The 18,243-nt window shown below is 41.8% G+C and overlaps 1 protein-coding gene across 1 annotated transcript in view; it reads right to left on the bottom strand.

Annotated features, from left to right (window-relative positions):
• Positions 1 to 18,243, bottom strand: part of igf1ra (insulin-like growth factor 1a receptor) — an 87,295-nt gene that overhangs the window by 3,598 nt on the left and 65,454 nt on the right. The window contains exons 6-20 of the mRNA XM_034685051.1: positions 17,423 to 17,631; positions 17,205 to 17,331; positions 16,317 to 16,552; positions 15,718 to 15,885; positions 15,224 to 15,431; positions 9,197 to 9,483; positions 8,932 to 9,074; positions 8,459 to 8,624; positions 8,162 to 8,264; positions 7,855 to 7,925; positions 7,513 to 7,742; positions 5,860 to 5,964; positions 5,556 to 5,715; positions 5,180 to 5,309; positions 2,278 to 2,412 (exon numbers count right to left, since the gene is read on the bottom strand). Of these exons, the coding sequence (XP_034540942.1) occupies positions 2,278 to 2,412; positions 5,180 to 5,309; positions 5,556 to 5,715; positions 5,860 to 5,964; positions 7,513 to 7,742; positions 7,855 to 7,925; positions 8,162 to 8,264; positions 8,459 to 8,624; positions 8,932 to 9,074; positions 9,197 to 9,483; positions 15,224 to 15,431; positions 15,718 to 15,885; positions 16,317 to 16,552; positions 17,205 to 17,331; positions 17,423 to 17,631 (2,478 nt within the window). The remainder of the gene's footprint in view (positions 1 to 2,277; positions 2,413 to 5,179; positions 5,310 to 5,555; positions 5,716 to 5,859; positions 5,965 to 7,512; positions 7,743 to 7,854; positions 7,926 to 8,161; positions 8,265 to 8,458; positions 8,625 to 8,931; positions 9,075 to 9,196; positions 9,484 to 15,223; positions 15,432 to 15,717; positions 15,886 to 16,316; positions 16,553 to 17,204; positions 17,332 to 17,422; positions 17,632 to 18,243) is intronic.

Below are 18,243 nucleotides of genomic sequence, written 5' to 3'. Positions count from 1 at the left end.
TATGGTCATAAACTTGTATCCTATTTTAGTTTGGCTGCTAGTTTTTGTTTTTACTTTTAGCGAGAGGGTCCACAAACCAAAAGATCTGAATAAAGTTGGTTTCACTTGCTTCACTTGAACTCTTATGCTACAGTAACATGTTGATGACATCATCAAACCGCATTTCTTTTCAGCTAGATATCCTTGTTTCCCCATTTATCCATATCATCCAAGCAGCAACCTCTGGTCTAAAAATATGAGTCCAATGCTGAAGTGCTAAAAACTGCAGATCAGCAAGGATCCGCTTGAGGCTGGCTCCGGAAGTACCGGAAACCACATACACACCAATTCAAAAAGACGATCTTTACAGCAGAAATAAACATGTTTACAGCCTGGTACAAAAGACGAGTGTAGTCTGGATAGCTCATTTCTCGATCGGCTCACACTGTGAGGAGGGTGATTTTTTTCTAACACAGCAATTTCGAAGATATTGAGATTACGAGTCTTCCAATGAGAGGCACAACTGACTTGATTGACAGGCGGGAACACTGTAGCTGTTGGCTAGGAGGCTCAAAGCCCGCCTCTTTACGTCACAATCGCTCGACAGCAGCAATATGGCTGCCGCCGACGATTGGCCTCAAAACAGCTCCTCAGAAACAGATGGGTGACGTCTCGGGGATACTACATCCATATTTTATACAGTGTATGATATCATCCTGTGATCTCCCCGCATTGTTTTTAAACATACGGTGAACCAATTGTATTATCAATTTATCCCGAGCAAAAAAGGCAAATATCTGGTGTGATACTTGTTCAAGAGGTGTTCTCAAAATAAAAGCTTGGAGGCAGGCTGGCTTTTGTTATAATCAGAAGAAAACACTGCACTAGTCCCGCTAAATTTTCACCAGACAGGAAGATGGACAAAAAGACCTTGAATCAGTAAGATCAAAATAAGAAACAGACACATTTTCAGGCTAAGTGTGCGTACAGAGCTGTTTCCAATCATCTATGCTAAATGTTAAATTAACCTGAGAAGGAATCTTGTGCAATAGAACTGCAAAAACTTCCCAAATGCAACATCCTTAGCCTGCTGAAACCTTGAAGTATAATCGTGCTGTAAGTGATACTGCAACGCTCTTCTATAAATCAAGACGTTTAACATGATCACAGAAAATCTGCATTTGATTTCTGCCCAAGCCTGCAAGGGAGATAACGCACTCTTTGTGGATAGGAAACTTTAGACAGAAGCATGGGGAATCCAATCAGTGACCCACGGCTACCTGACCATGGGAAAAACAAGAACAAGGAGGAGATGTTCAAAGCTCTCCAAATATGACTCATTTATCCTGCCTGTTATCTTTTTTGCTCTTGTATCTTTCTGTTCTTTCTTTGTATGGACTTCTTGATTCTACACACTTCAGCAATCCTCTGGAAATCTCCATTAAGTCACAGCAGCAGCAGAGGGGACAAGTGGCGAAACCTTGACTTCCCTGTGTGTCGAGCAGGAGAATAACCCACCCGCCCTACACCACCACCTCTGTAACACAATCCACACACTCCTGTAATCAGGACAAAACAGTCAGGCTGCCATAGAAACCAGAGGTTTGTGTCTGCACAACACTGAGCCCTCTTTTTTTTCAGCTTGCACTCTCTTTCTAAGGTGAGGTCAGCCGTGGAGAGTGGGAGGGGAGAGAGCAGAATGCCTTCTTATTGAGGTCAGAGAGGGGGAGAGTAGGGATGCATATATGTAACACTGCACACTGACGAGCAGGCTGTGTTTTCTCTCCTTTAACAGCCATAATGGTTCATTAATAAATCATAAATAGATTAAATGAATTCCTTCCACATCTTTTCCACTCTTTTTTCTATCTGCTGAAAGAAACACTGTGTCCCTCCTCAAGTCAGTTCCTGGCAGATGGAATGAGGGGCATCTTTCACACACGCAGCTCGTGGCATCCCTTCTATGGGCCGAGGCTGCCGGGTGAGGAGGCTTCTCCCTGCCAGCTGACCGCTCAGGGCAATGTCGTCAACGGACCACATTTAACCTATGACGTTAATGTCAGGCCTCAGGTCCTGGCACTACCTTAGCGACACATCACATGATATCCTACACACGCAAAACCACAACTCTAAATAGACTCTGGGCAAAATATTAATGCGACCGAAGACATGTGAGGCGGTGTAAGTCAGAGATAAAACAATACATACTTTGAGGGTTAAGTAACATTAGCTTGGAAACCTTATTAAATAAGTGTGAATTGTGAAACAGTCCTCAGTGCGAGGTACGAGCAGACTTACAGCATGTCAGGGCAGTTATCAGGTTTGTCCAAGAGCCCTCCCTCCATGACAAAGCGCAGCACTTGCTCATTTGTCATGCCCTGGTACGGCTGTTCTGCTAAGGTGGCGATTTCCCACAGCACCACACCAAATGACCTGCAGAAAGAAACAGGACAAAAAGTTATTGAACACGTTAAATGTTGCCTCTTATGTCATTTTAATTTGATAAAACTTACTCTGAGTGCAGAAAATACATGTATGGGTGCTGTAGGTAAGGCAAGCAAGCATAGCAGTGCTTTACTTAACATTCAGGGAGCCAACTTCTTTTTTAAATGTTAATTTCACAAAACAAGTTTTATACAACACTTTTTCCTGATCAAAACTCTTCACTGTGGAGAGTTAAGCAATCATGCACCTTCCCCCATGCCTACTTTATCAAGGACATCCTGTTCCTCAGACCTCTTTCAGGTAAAATGTTTCACTTTGATTCATTGAATTGTTCTTGATGAAGGTCCAAGGACCAAAACATGGTGAAATAAGTGAGAAAGAAAATGTTAATGCAGTATTTGTGTGGTACTGCTACTTAATGTGAAGATGGAATTTGCAGTCTTGAAGTTTCTTACCAACATTGCATTCAAAAAAATGTGGACATCTTTTTGGAAACTGAAAAGATTTGTGACTTGACTTTTAAATGTGATATCTCTCCTGACGCCCGTTGGCCTGAATGGGAGGGCCAAAAAGTACTTCTTTAATATCTTATTTACAATCAATCAATGAATCTTTATTTGTATAGCGCCAAATCACAACAAACGTTATCTCAAGATGCTTTTAAAAACATAGGAGGTCTAGACCACTCTATGTCAAATTATGAACAGAGACCCAACTTCAAGACAGGGTAAGACCCAGTCTGACCCCACCTTAATCCATCATGAGCATTGCACATCGCAGTATTTAGCTAGTTACAGTGGCGAGGAAAAACTTAATTTTAACAGGCAGAAACCTCAGGCAGAACCTGACTCATGTTAGACAGCCATCATGCCTTGACCGAGTTGGGTCTTACAGCGGCCTTGAAGTGCATCACCATACACTTGTTGAAACCAGACCCTCCCACTTACAGTATATGGATCCAGAAGGTTTGGGACATTTATCAAATGGAACAAATTACATACCAATTAAGACTCCAAAGAGAAACTTTCACAACAAGATGGAGACCTGTACTGGCTCTACTAATGTAATAGAGAGTGATGTTTAATTTAGGCGCAGACCAAGATCATGTATTATTTTTTCCTGGGTTTGACTTCGCACCTGTACTTTGACACGTGATATATCTGAGTGGATTATAATTTATTTCTTTATGATTACAATACTTAATTATGATGTTCATTACTCCTTTACTTTTATGAACAATTATTTTTATACTTGTTTGTCAATGTGTATTATTGTTTGAATGTATATTCTCTGGAGTGAACATTTTGGTTTTATTTTATTTTTGTTATCTATTTCTGCTGTCATAATGTCTGAATGTAACTATACAGCTGGAAAAAGAAAAAAACGAAATATTTTTCACATTGTACTGTTGATGAGAAAAATGAATAAAAACTATGTTGAAAAAAAATAAAAGGATGTCTCTCCTGTCCTAAAATGTAAAAAAAAATCAAGAATCTGGTTTCAAGACACTTTTTAAGTAGCATTCTTGATATTTGAAAAATTGTATTACTAAAAAACACATGTCATGGTCATCTCGTTTTGGATTTCTACCTTATATTGGCCAAAAAAATGGCAAATGCTGCTGTAGATAAATACCTGCTTTATCTTGAGTACAAGTTTGCCGCTCACTTCAAACACTTACAGCGACAGGATAATACTTCTGCTGATGTTATCTGTATCATGTTAAACCAAAAACTGGGCAGCCTAACTATCAAGAACAATGAAGGCTTTGTACCAATGTATCAGTCAGGGGTCACAGTAATTTCATTACTGAATAGAAAAAACCTCAGTGTGAGTGTTTACAGTAAATTCACCTCAGTTTAACCTCGAGTTACGATGCAATGAGATTACTATGAAACTATTCATGAAAAAAAAAACCTTCATATGACTCACAAAGACCACAATATTTGTTTACTCCTGATAGTAATATTTTAAGTACTATTTTCAGTTCTGACTATAAACTTGACGGTTTCATTACGACACTGCAACTGTCTGTCTGAAACAGACAAAGCCACATTCACACAGCTTTTCTTGATCAACAAAATAAAAGCCACCAACTTGTGGATTCCTCAGGAGACCAAAGTGGGTTCATCTTACACTGAACTTCATCTGTACGACTTCAAAGGGGAAGATATAGTACGCAAATGTGGAGGTGGGTTTTTGCTGGAACTGCAACCCATCATTTGAGAACATCTGGAGCAGTTTAAGCCCACTCTAAGGGACTGACCCGTGGGACATTTTGAGTTGGGAAACAAAAACTTGCAAGGGAGCTAGTAAACACTTGTATTTCTCTACAACAATATCGCTCCAGAAAGAGAAATGTGGCAGAACTGTAAGCTGAAATTTCACCGCAAGCTGGTATACAAAAAAAGGTGTCTGTAAAAAAAGATGTATCTTGTTTTATGCGCTCCTGTCACAGAGAGAGAAATTTCCAAACAGCCAGCTGGAGACAGAAAGATTCTGATGGTTTCTGAGGCTTTTTGAGCATAATGAGGATTGAGGGTAGGAAATGCATGTTCACACAGTAAAGTAAAAAATGCAGCTAAGAATACGGGCTGAGAAGTGATGTGCATGTTTTTATAGGATTGATTCCTCTGCATATCCACACACACAAACACACAGTATGTAGACATTTCTGGAATAGTTTCCATGCCCCCTGGATTAGAGCAGGTTTATACTTGTATATTGCAGGCCTATTAGTGATGTGTTCTCATACCAGACATCAGACATGGTGGTGAACACGCCATCTTTCAGTGACTCTGGAGACATCCAGCGAACGGGCAGCAGGCCCTTTCCTCCTTTTCTGTAGTAATCCGTCTCATAAATATCTCTCGTCATGCCAAAATCTGGGGAGAGAGAATGAAATCAGAGGTTGGGGTAGCCACTGGAAATCACTCATTCTGTGTGGGAGAGGAAGCTCCTGAGAGCTCATCCATCCTTGCACCTTCTCCCCTCGCCCCGTTCATCTACATTAAGACTCCACTGCCCCAGGCACTCACTGGAATCCAAACACTTATTTTTCAAGGCTGGTGGAGTGGGTTTAGCATCGAGCATCCAGGGGAGGCTGATGGAACCGTATTAACTTGACTTACCTCCAATCTTCACAGTGAAGTCCTCTGCTACCATGCAGTTCCTGGCAGCCAGATCTCTGTGGACAAATTTGTTGGCATTTAGGTACGACATGCCGTCGGCTATTTCCCCTGCCATCTGGATCATCTTTTTGAGCGGGGGTAGGACCTGGCTGGTGGAGTTCTGGGAGAGGGTAAAGCACAAGAAAAATGTGTTAACTCTGCAGTCAGTCATCTTTTACTGCGTTCCAAGGTGCTGGGTACAGTTCAGAAACACAAAGTGAGGGATGGAATTTTGCAGGGAAGAAAGGGCATTGGTAAGGCTTACTTCTTTGCGCAAGGATCGAAGATAGCTCTTTAGATCTCCACGGGTCATCAGCTCCATAATCACCAATGTTGGCTGTCCCTGAGAGACCACGCCCAGCAGCCGCACCTGCACCACGCAGAAAAAAGCAGAGGTCAGGTGAGAGGAGTCAAAGGCTGCATCCACAATACTGTGCATGTTACATATAGTAAGTTAGAATGTTTCAAACTTTTGTAGATCATGTATACAATTTCTTATTGCTTAAGCCTCCTTTTACGTTGCGGGTCAAATTGACCCTTTTAAAGTCTATTTTAGGCAATATATGCCTTCCAAACCAGTTAAATGCAGCAAATAAAATCAGGGCAGCATGTAACAGATGTCCATTTATCAACATCACTTCATAAAAATAAAAAAATATATTTTTTTAAATAAAATTAACTAAAATCTTTCATGTAAAACTATTGTATTTATATTCAGGGCTTTCCAATGTACATTAAAAAAAAAGTTATCCTCATTGAACCATGATCTGTGAGAATTAAAGAACACCAATGGACCAAATCTTGATTTAAATGCTTAGTAATGGAGTTAGAAATTATATTTTTCTAAAAAATGTGTATGGGATTATTTGGGGTTCTGAGACTTTTGGATAATTGAATATATCCCTGCTCAAACTGACCCAGGAGCATTATTGCTGTTCCAGAGAAATGAACATAATAGGAGGGTTAAAGGGAATATATGATGTAAAAAATTCAATTCTTAAAAATTCAAGGTTGCAGGAGAAAGTCTGCTTGAAGTCTAAAGGCATGGTGATGAACAATTCACTGGTTGTTTGAATTGGCTATACAGTATAGCTACAGCTATTCAGGAAATTAAAGTTTTTCAAATAACAAAACGCTGAATGGGATTCAGTCACAAGCTCTTTTTAATACTTTTCATTGGCTGAAAGTTTGTAATTCCCACTGCCAGGCATTAAGGGTGACCAAAGACATACATTTCTTGAAAACATAAATGAAATATGGAGATACAAGTTTTCTGTCTGACAGCAGCGCAAGCATATTTATCTAAATTCATACTTACTGCAAATATGACACACTGCAAAGTCAACACAAAATGTGTATTATTCATAGTTTGTAAGTTGTTTAGCCAGCCTGGTCTTCCTTACCTCTAAAGCACTCTAGTGTTCTATTTTCACAATTGTATAAAAAGCAACAATAATTTTCTTTAAATTGCTTTGAAGATTGTTAAAAAAAAACATCTACTTTTGAATTATTCAAATGGATTTTAATAATTAAATTTTGGCTTTCTAGCAGACTTGTTCAAATGGTTGTAACATCCGCTCCACAAGAGGGAAAACCTCTAACACATCCGTTTAAAGTAGTTAATGAGGCTGGGATCGTGCTGATGAGGACATGTACACAATCTGCAGGAGGTTCAGCTCTGCCTCGGGCTGCAGCTGCCTGAGTGAAGACAACCACAGAGATCTGCACACATGACCTGACACCTCTTACACATACGTAGATTAATAAGGAAGCTGCCACAATCACAGGAGAGCTGCCTCTTTGTTTCGTATCCGATGTGATCGTTTGTTTCTATCAATGTTTTTGAACGTGCATTTATTCTGTGACTTTCTCTTTAAAGTGCTTTTATGGTAACCAGTGTAGGGTCATTTCCTCTTACCACATGGTGACAGTTAAACTCCTTCATGACTGAGGCTTCGTTCAAAAACTCAATGCGCTCTCTCATGCTTGCAGACTCATTGACTGTCTTGATGGCTACTCGTGTGTCGGGTTCATCCTTGACGACCCCCTTGGCGATGCCTTCGTACACCATGCCAAAGGAGCCCTGACCCAGCTCTTTGTGCATGGTGATCTTCTCTCTGGCCACCTCCCATTCATCGGGGACATACACTGAAAATAAAGGACAGCAGGTAAAAACATCATGGAATACCAAAGCAGTATAATTTTAATATATATGTTGAGTTTATGTAACAAAAAAAGAGTAAAAATCTGATATTCTTACTTTCAGCAGCACTGAAGTATTCTGGGTTCACAGATGCATAAAGGACTCCATTCCCCAGTCTGTCACTGTTCCTGTTAACACAAACACATTAGAGTCAGTCAGTAGGCTGGTCTGATTGTGGACCCCGTGTGTAATTCTTACAGGAAGTCTTATTTTTTTATGACAGGGGAATGTTAATGAAAATAACAACACCCATTAATTCTAATTAGCATTACACCGGCCATTAAGTTTCATGAGCATAGTGATGCAGAACATCATCGTGAGACCTTGTCTCACTACGTAGACCCGGCTCATAAAAGGTACTTGCCTCTTTTTGTTCACAAAGAAAAGAATGGTGGTGAGGCTGGCGATGAAAAGTGTCACGATGATGGGAATTATGATGACCAGGTAAAACGTAACACCGTCGTCTCCTGTCAGAAGGAAGAGAACGATAAGAGAGATTAGCACCACTTTACTTCTTATCTGTAAATCTTAAATTGTCCAGCAGTATTCTGTGTGTGTGTGTGTGTGTGTGTGTGTGTGTGTGTGTGTGTGTGTGTGTGTGTGTGTGTGTGTGTGTGTGTGTGTGTGTGTGTGTGTATTTGTGGGAGAACTGTTGCATTACGTTTCGGTGGTGGCACATAGAAGAACACGCTCTCCGTCCAGGAGCCATTTCCTGCGAGAGAGGTGGCACGCACACGAGCAGAGTAATTCCCAGAGCCCAGGTTGGTCAGCCTTGCTCCTCTGTGCTCGCGATAATGCTGCCGCGACACACACTCGTGTTTCTCAGACTGGATGGAAACAAAAACATATCAGTTACAGCTGGGAAAACCACAAGCAGTCACTCGCAACAGTGGAAGTCTGTTTTCCAAAAGATAAACAGTGCAGAATGATGTATCTACAGAGTTTGATACAATGTAGTCATAGTTTCTGGCTTTCCCACTGATGGAAAAAAAGTAGAAGACTGCTTTGAACTTTGTTGTGGAAAATACCTATTAGTCAAACATTATTCTTGGCAGTATCTGTGTATCTTTGCATGTTTTGATACGTCCTAAAACATGCCTGAGGAGTACTTTAATTACAAACATCCTGGCTCACCTCGCTCCCCAGACGGAACTTGATCTCATACATCAGGATGACTCCGTTGGGCATGACGGGCTCCGGCCAGTGCAGCAACACACAACCCTCCACCTTGTCGCTCCTCTCATAGATCACCTTTCCTGGGATGTCATCTGCTCTGGCTGGAGAAAAAATATACACACACATAACCTTACTACAGGAATGTGTTTGCAAATGAGTGAGAGATGAGGTGACTGCATGCTGCCCCCCTATTTTTATCACGGATTGTTTCGTAATTTCGGACCTGCAGGTTTGGTCCTGGAGAAGACGAAGGATCCAGCGCTGCATCGGCCCACTTCTTCATTACAGGCATGGAGGTCGATACGGTACACAGTGAAGGGTCGTAGGTTGGAAATCTCTAAATATTCAGAGGTGATTTTGTCTTCTAAGAATGCATACTCCCTTATTGGAGGAATTCCATCTGTGCTGTTTTCAATCGGGCCAAAGGTGGTGTTCCCTCTGCCACCGAGCTCATTCAACAGTGTGTTGTTAGCCGCGCCAAAAACATCTCTACGCTTGCGATCAGGAGGTCTGAAATACAGAGGGACAAACCATGCAGAAAAATGTAAGGAGGTGGTGCAGTCTGTTATGAGATAAAACAACCCTTGGAATTCTACTGTAACAAATAATTGTAGGTTAAAAGCTCCCAGAGGTATTTAACACAGAACTGACGCATTCTCCAAAAGGTGGGTGGAGTGAGTGTGTGTTTTGTTTGTGTGTGTGTTTGTGTGTGTGTGTGTCACATGTGTCCAGATGCTGCACACTACTCCCTGTGGAGCTGTTAGGTAGGATGAGGTCAGACAGATTAGAGCAAGGAGCACAGACACAGAGAAAGAAAAAAAGAACCAGACAGAGATTTTTTTCACGGTGGAAAAAAAAAATTAAAGTCTGACAAATTTTGATCAGCCAGACTGGGTGCTGTTCTGCCATTAGTGATGTAGTCTTACAGTGCTGGTGATGGAGCTGTCTGGAGCAGTGCAGACACAGTAGACGCCCCGGAGGCACCTCGCCTACAGTTACCTTTGACTGTTACCTGCAAAAAACTGAAGCTAGTAATTGTTTGAGCCAGACAGATTTTTCCTGGCTCTGACTGAGCTGGAAAAATAAAGCTGTATTGACAGCAGGTGACAACAGGTCATATTCAGTAAATAGAGACATTTACAGAGAGCTTGCAAGGTGATAAATGTCTTGGAGTTATTGAGAAATGTGATGAGGAAAGCATGAACAGGTGGCCAGGTTTTTATCACAGTGTATAAAAAAGTTGAGAGGTGATTATATTAATAATATATCTTATATTTTAATGTATCATATCGTACCACAATGTATCGTAGCCTTCCTTAATGAATCATATTGTATCGTATCGTATTGTAATGAATCCTATCGTATCATATCGTATCCTATCCTCCCCTATCCTATCCTATTGCATCATACCGTATCGTGTAGTATCATAATGTATAGTATCATATCATATTATATTGCAATGAATCATATCATATCGCATCGTATTATATCGTATCGTATTATATCGTATCGTATCCTCTCCTATCCTATCCTATCCTATTGCATCGTACCATATCGTGTTGTATCCATAGACTGTATAAAATATGGACGTAGTATCCGTGACGTCACCCATCTGTTCCTGAGAGCTGTTTGGAAGCCAATCGACAGCGGCAGCCATATTGGAAATGCGGAACTCAACCAGGGAGAGTGTGACGTAAAGGGGCGGAGTTTGAGCCTCCTAGCCAACAGCTATGGATGCATCTCAAAGCTCTAAACGTCTATCCTTACGTCTCTTCCTTGTGCCTTAGTCCAACCCACCAGAGATGCGAGGAAATGAAACCAGAGGAGAGAGGAAAGAGGAGATTTGTATTTAGAGAAATGAGACGTCCTCTCCTCCGGAGCGTCACGTGAAGCGACGTTGGTTTGTGATGACGGCTTAAACAGCTGTTTGTGTCTGTACACATGTTCACTGTAATAACTCTGATAACACACATGTTCACTGTAATAACTCTGATAAATATAAACAGTAACAGAGCTCTGTCTCTGCGTTTACCTGTTTAACACACACCTGCACATGAAGAGAATCTGCTCTCTGTTTATTTTGTCCTGAAGCATCACGGATCGATTCACCTGTAAAATGCCTCATTATTCAACTATTTATTTCTTTAAGGGAAAATAGAAACCATGCAACTCTTTTCAAACCCCGTGCTCATTAATGATCAGCCTTATATGAAACTTTATTACAGGGTTCCCACTCTTTTCCAGAGATCATTTTCCAGGACATTTCAAGGACACTTTCAGGGATGATCAAGCTGGTATGACAGTCTAAATTTTGTTCCTAATTTAGTTCCTCAATAGTCTAATATGTTCCTCTTAGTGAAAGTCTTCATTGAAAGTCTATGGCTATCCATGAAATCATCACTTACATGCTTAAAAATTATGGCAAATTGATTATAGAATAATGCAACCACAGATGTACAGCACTTTATTAGTGCAACCAAGTAACAATGATGGCCAACTCTCATCTCAGCTTTCTCTTTTCTCAAAAAATATAAAATTAGCTAAGTAAAAAACAAAAGAGCCAGCAAAGGAATCTGGAAGCTGCCTTACTGAAATAAGTAAATAATAATAATAATCAGAGGATCAGTGCATTGATTGATTTAAATAGAACTGAATGACAAAAATGTCCACAAATGTTGAATGGGGATGTGTTTTTTTAACCTTGTCAGGTCACACGCAGTCATGTTGGAATAATTTTCCAGGACATTTGACTTTTTCTCCCATTTTCCAGGTGTTTTCCAGTACTGGAAAACTGGTCAACTATTTTCCAGGTTTTCCAGGTTTTCCAGGACGCGTGGGAACCCTGTATTAACCTGACAGGAAATATAACAAGTGTTTTTACTAAGAGACAAACTTTACTGTCAGACGTTTATTCTCTTAATGAAGAAAAAGAGAACAAACGGGGGACATTAACAGGAGAAATAACTGATCATGAATAAATATTCTATCGGATATTAGACTCTATTACTCTATTTTGTTAGACAGTAAATCTGACAAAAACAATCAGATATAACATAATCCATCCTCTGTTATATTGAATTTATGATTTTGCGTTCAGTATTTTGTAAAAACTCACATCAAACACTTTTCAATCTCAGTTTATCACATACAGACTGTTTAGAAACCGACGTATGTTTATGATCTGTTTCAGGGCACCCTTAGTGACTGTTTTAAGGTCAGACTTTGTTATTAAACTCAGCTGATGTTAAGTTTCGGTTAAGTCTGAGCCGCTGCAGCGTCCAATCAGTGAGTGATATTCAATAAGGGGGCGTGTCTGTCAAAGAAAAGACTTCCGCAAAGTCTGTTCTCTTGTTTCCTCGATTATCCCTCCTCCGATCAGCCTCCTTGCTCCTCGCTCTTCTCTCCTCCAGCAGCGTTGAGCTTTGGGATGCAAGTTAAAATGGCGCGTCAGTAACTACTTCCGGTTCGGCCGAAAAAAATCACCCCCGTACAGTGTGTGCCGATAGAGAAATCAGCGACGAAGAGCCAAGACGGTTTTTGAACCAGGCTGTAAACATGTTTATTTATGCTGCAAAGATCGTCTTTTTTAAATTGGTGTCTATGTGGTTTCCGGTGTTTCTGCAGCCAGCCTCAAGCGGATTCTCGATGTATTGCAGTTTATAACACTTCCGCATGGGCTGTTTGGGACCGGAGGTTGCCGCTTGGTCGTATCTAGGGATGTACATTTTAATTATTTTCCGTGATCGATTTTTGGAAATGTTAACGATCAATTATCGATTAATTGATAAAAAAAAAAAAACATTATTATTCTTACGTCAAAAATAATGCCAAATAGGTTGTTTTCCCCCTAAATTTTATTTTCAACAAAATGCATATAACTGACGGTATTGAATACGGGCACATGTTTGACAGGCAGAATATCAACGATCAGGCTCATTAAAATATTCTCCGCGGACATAATCTTATAAACATGTGTATTCGGTCAGGTGTCAGCCAGGAGCACAACCAGGTCATAATCAGTCCAGCTGGAGAAAAGCCCAGACGGCTCTGATGTTGCTGGTCTGTAAACGTAGCGTACCAGAATTTCCCACCTTTCTGTTGCCTTTGTATCCAAAGGTGGGAAATATCCTGTTTAAAGCTGTCAACCTTTGTGTTCGTGTTGTTGTTGGCAGCAGTTTTGTATTGATCCTCTTTTAAAAAGCGCACGTGGAGACCTGACGCACAGCCGCAGCCGCCAGCTGAGCGTCTCTGCTTACCATCAAATGTATGACTGAAAAACGTGATTCTCTTACAATTCAAAGTCTTGAGTCTAATAATTTTTCTCTTTCTGCTTAATATAATATCACAACAGTTCTTGAAAAAGCAGCCTCTTAGTCCACTGACCATGTGATCTGAAACACTATCATTGTAGTTTCAAACTAATACGTTTCTCTGTGCAAAACTGGGGCCTATCGTATTTTGTGTCTGTGCAGACATTCACCCACAAACACAGACAGATCCGTGGGAGAGTCCAGTCGCACTTACATGTCAACATTCCTGTCTGACAGTTATAGCTGCTGTAGTGTGATCCTGCCTCTACTAACAGTACATCAAAATTATGCAAACTGACAGGGGAGTAGCGTGTAAATCTAGATCTATCATGTTTATTTTGAGAGAAAAACAAATGAAAGACAAATTAAGAGACCACACTGAAAGGCCAGACGAGAGAAAACTGGAGAGAAGTTATTTGGGTGTTCAACAAGAGGCTCCTCAGCTGACTGAAACATGACCTTATAACTAGCCAGTTACTACCGTTCGTGTCCAAAGAGGAAAGCAAGGACTGTGCATTCTGTCTGCAGCACACAAGAAGAATGAAGGATGTCTGAATCTGACAGATGGAAAGGTAAATCTAGGGAGTTATTATCAATTCATCTTGTATATATTCATCATGGGTTTTAACATCAGATGATTTCAGTGAATAAAACTCCTGTGAGCTGATGACAGGTTTTGGATCACACCAAATTGTCTCCTAAACAGATACTGGCAGCAGACCTCCTCTCCGCTAGTAAATCAGTCTGTCTGCCTGCCTCCCTTACTTTCTGCCCGTCTCCGAACTCTGATGAGGCTCTTCCCTCATTCATTTAAATTCCAGATGGATCCACTGTACATTTCCTGGCAGCTGTCTCACTCCAGAAAAAAAAAAAAGAGGGTCCTGGACAAAGAGAGCATGCAAGAGGAGGAGGCGAGTAGAGTGCCGAGTGGTGCGGGACAGAATGAAAAACATTTCCTCTTCTTTCTGTTTCTGTTTTCGCCCGCCCTCCCTCCCCTCACCCTGGGTCTAAACCCTGAACTTTTGAAAAAACCTCCCCGATTTTAGAGATCTTTCCCTGGAGTGGTTTGTAATAATGCTGGCTCTGTTACAGTGGAGAGTCTGTGCATACACAGGCTGAACCCTCTGTGCTGCAGGCCCAGGGACCTGCCACCCGCCTGTTTCCTTGACAGCTATACTATAACAAATCAACATAGCCTGAGAGAGCAGCAGGAGTGCTGAGGAGGGGCAGATATGTGTTTAATTACAAGAGAAAGCCGTTTTTTATTATTCTTCCTCCAGAGACATATCGATCCAATTCCACACGAGCATTACAAGGAGCAGAGAAGAACACTGAATGCTGTTTGAACGGAGAAAAGAGTATATAAAAGGTCTCCATACTTTAATGTGATTGATGTTGGAGATGTATAGATTGTTTGACCGTCTACATGAGAATAAAAGGATTGTGGCTGAGGAACAGAGTGGGCCACGAGCACATTCATTGATAACACAACACAGATGTCAGTCTCTATTGTGCAGAGCAAAGGTCTAAACAGCGACGACTGTGCAGCCAAACCTGGCCCTCAGACTCCTTAATCACATCTCTCTCCTGGGTTTGTTTGTGTTGCTTAAATTGCTGCCCGCTAGGTCCCTAACATGCCCCCCCCCCGTGCCACAGTTGCCATGGCAACAGAAAGCCACAAGCGCACTAAGAAGGCTTTGAATCAGACTCAGCATGTCTCCTCATCTGCGCCGCCTGACAAAGAAGGCAAAGCCAAACTCCCGCACTGTCCACCTACACCCCCATGGCAGGATCCTGTCAGGTCCAAAGAGGAGCTATTACACCCGGGCTGCCACCTCATTCCTCATTTTGACCCATCAAGGCACACAAGAGCAGGGGCGATAGTAGGAGGATATAACGAGTGACTGGTATCGTAGTAACATGTTCATCTGTGTTTTTACCTTGGCAGAAAGATGGCATTGTGCAGGAAGTTCTCAAAAACTTTAAAGAAGACGCGGTCATCCTTCTCTCTGTCTTTCTCCTCGGGCGTCTTCTGGCAAGCACAGCACGGACCCTTATCTGCTCCTGCTAGGTCCGACTTGGTGGGCTTGGTGCTGTCCTCCATGTCTGTGAGACCCGTGGCCGGGATACGGATTGGGATCTTTAGCTCTGTTAATGGAAAAACCAAGAGTGTTTACGAAGGACCAGATAGAATACTCTGTAACATATTTAATGCACAAAGATGTGTCAAATCTTTCACGGAGCACTAAACAGTTTGGGTGTTAGACTTATTTACTTTCTTTTCCACAATAAGAGGGGCACATTGATGCTACTCTGGTTCCTGAGCTTCATAATTATTATCAACCCTTTTTTTTAATGACAAGAAAGGGTTCAAATTAAGTAAAGCTCAGACGGTAAACAGTATTTTTTTATTTATAGGATGAGTGTCTTCTACCTTTTGAGCAGTAGTTGTGTTGGTAAAGTTCTCTGTCTTCAGCCTGACGCTGCCAGAGGATCCTATAGTACGTCAAATTGCCGTTGGGAAAGGCTGGAGGTGACCACTTCACCAGCAGCTTGGTCGAGGAGTTGGCAAATGCACGTGGGTCTTTGGGCATGGAAGGCACTGCAAAGAGGTAGAAGTCAAGTTCATGTTACATTTAGCAACAACAGAAACGACTGCAGAATTTAGGGTGACACACTGAAGGCCAAATTCCACCAGATCCATGTCCGGTCCATCTCCAATCCGTCATGGCACCGGATCTGATAGGTTTCTATTCTAGTCAATCTGTTAACCCTCACTGGATCCACTCCGTTGCGTTCCGGGTTTCTTCGATCCGGCAGGTCGGAACGCAACGGATCAGTTACGCAAGGCACCAGGCACCAAAACAAAATAAAAACCTGGTTAATTTTCAGAATAAAAAACTGTCATTGTTAGATTCCGAGAACGCAACCGGTGGGTGTTGACGGATGAGAGAGCACGGAGCCGGACTGCAGCGGATCGGAGACGGACCGGACACGGATCTGGTGGGAGTCCCATGTGACAGCCAGACTTACGTGATGGGCGTGTGCGGATGTAGACTATCTCACTCTTCGCCCCAGCAATGTGTTTGTCCTCCACCTGCAGGGTGATGGCCTTCACAAAGATAGCGTACTGAGTCCAGGGCTTGAGGTGTGGGAGAGTGACTTTTGGGTCAGAGTTTTTTTCCTGAGGGAGATCCACATCCACCATGTGCCAGCTGTTGGAGCCGCAGCCGTCCTGGCCGTCAAACTCTGTGATGTTCTGGAAAGGGCTAAAAAGAAAAAGACACAAAAGAGGTTGAATTAACACTTCATTCAAATCTATTCCCTTCACATTTCAGTTCTGAGAGTCAAACACATTCTAGCTCAGATGGATCTGTCTTCAAATGCTGCCATTGGTTTTGTATACTCTTGGCCTGTATTTACAAATGCTTTGTGTTTGCCTAACTGCAAACCCTTTTCCAAACCATAACACAAAACTTTTTGATTGATTCACTTCCTTCAAGGCAGTCATTTGTTCACTCTGGAGCCGCTCAATAAGAAAATCTGACAGGTAATCAAACACAGACCTCAAAAAATAAGCAGACGTGGATGTTGTGAATATGACGTAATCTCGGTGGTTTGTTTTGCATTAGAACAATTGTTCCATTGGTCATCAGAAATCTGAATGCCTCTAAGGCAGGAAATCAATGCAAAAAGCTCAAAACAATAAGTGCACCTGGTTACTATTGATTGGGGTAAAATATACAGAACCGGACAAAGATCATATTTTCCACAGAAGACCGTTGCAGTTTGAAAAATGGAGTTCAGACTTTCATAAAACATTTCCAACGCCAAGACCCCATTACTCCTACTCACTCTGCCTCCGTTTATCTAATCACATGATATGAGCATAATAAGATGTTTGTCCTCAGAATAACTCACGATTCCTTGTAGTAGATGATGAAGCTGATGAGGTCTCCGTAGTCTGGCGGCTGGTAACGCTCCCACATCATCCTGATTGTATGGCTTGTTGTGAAGTTAGACTTAAATTTGAGGATATGACTTTCACCTGTTGTGAGAAAGCAGGACCATCAATGAGACACATCTACAAAGTTGACAGCATGGTAAAGAAAAAAGAGATCTAATGGGAAGATACTCACAGCTTGCTCTTTCACCATTGTTCCGGAAATCTCCTTCCTCTGGTTTCACAGTGATGCCCGTCTTATCCCACATTTTGTGGATCTCAGACATGCAGAGTTTGGGGTTCAAGCGGAAGAACAATCGTCCAGTTAGGATAGTCAGATTGTGCTGATTCCAGTCCCACAGATACTGCAGGTTCTGGTTGTTGATAGCAGAGAATGCATACATACTGAAGACAGAGGAAATTACAAAAGAGGAGGTTACAATCAAGTCGTAAAGGTTGAGAAACTGCTATTTCATGATGCCTGAAGATGTCTAAAGATAGCTGCAGTTGACAGGAATGTTGTTAAAAAGTTTTGCCACCTGGTGGCAGTGTTAAGCCCTAGCTCAGGTGGACATCAGGTTTGTGTGTCAATCTGAAAGTGAGCTGGGTTTGTACTGAGAAAGACATGAGACAGAAACCGTGCCATGCAAATACTTTGAGCTCAAGCTGCCACAGTCACACAGCAGAACACCTCAAGAGGGAAGCAAATGCCTGCCATTCTCAGCATTCCTCTGAGTGAAACTTTATCCTGGGAGAAAGGACTACAAGGAGGGCGAGAGGATTTCCCATGACCCCCGTGGCCATTCCCATAAAAATCTCTCCTGTCATATCTAAGACTGCTGCTGATATCAGGGTGAAGTCAAGGCTGACAGACCTGCTGTCAGTCCTGAGACACTGTTATAATTGGAACAGAATTCTTCCATCCAGGCTGTAACTTTAATAAAATGTCGGTAGCAAAAACCTCTTCTGCTGCGGTTTGCTCATATTCTCTAATTCCCTCACACACATGCACACATT

This window comes from Notolabrus celidotus, chromosome 6, assembly GCF_009762535.1.
Source record: "Notolabrus celidotus isolate fNotCel1 chromosome 6, fNotCel1.pri, whole genome shotgun sequence".
NCBI classification, from domain to species: Eukaryota; Metazoa; Chordata; class Actinopteri; order Labriformes; family Labridae; genus Notolabrus; species Notolabrus celidotus.
This window is presented reverse-complemented; position numbering and strand designations above follow the sequence as displayed.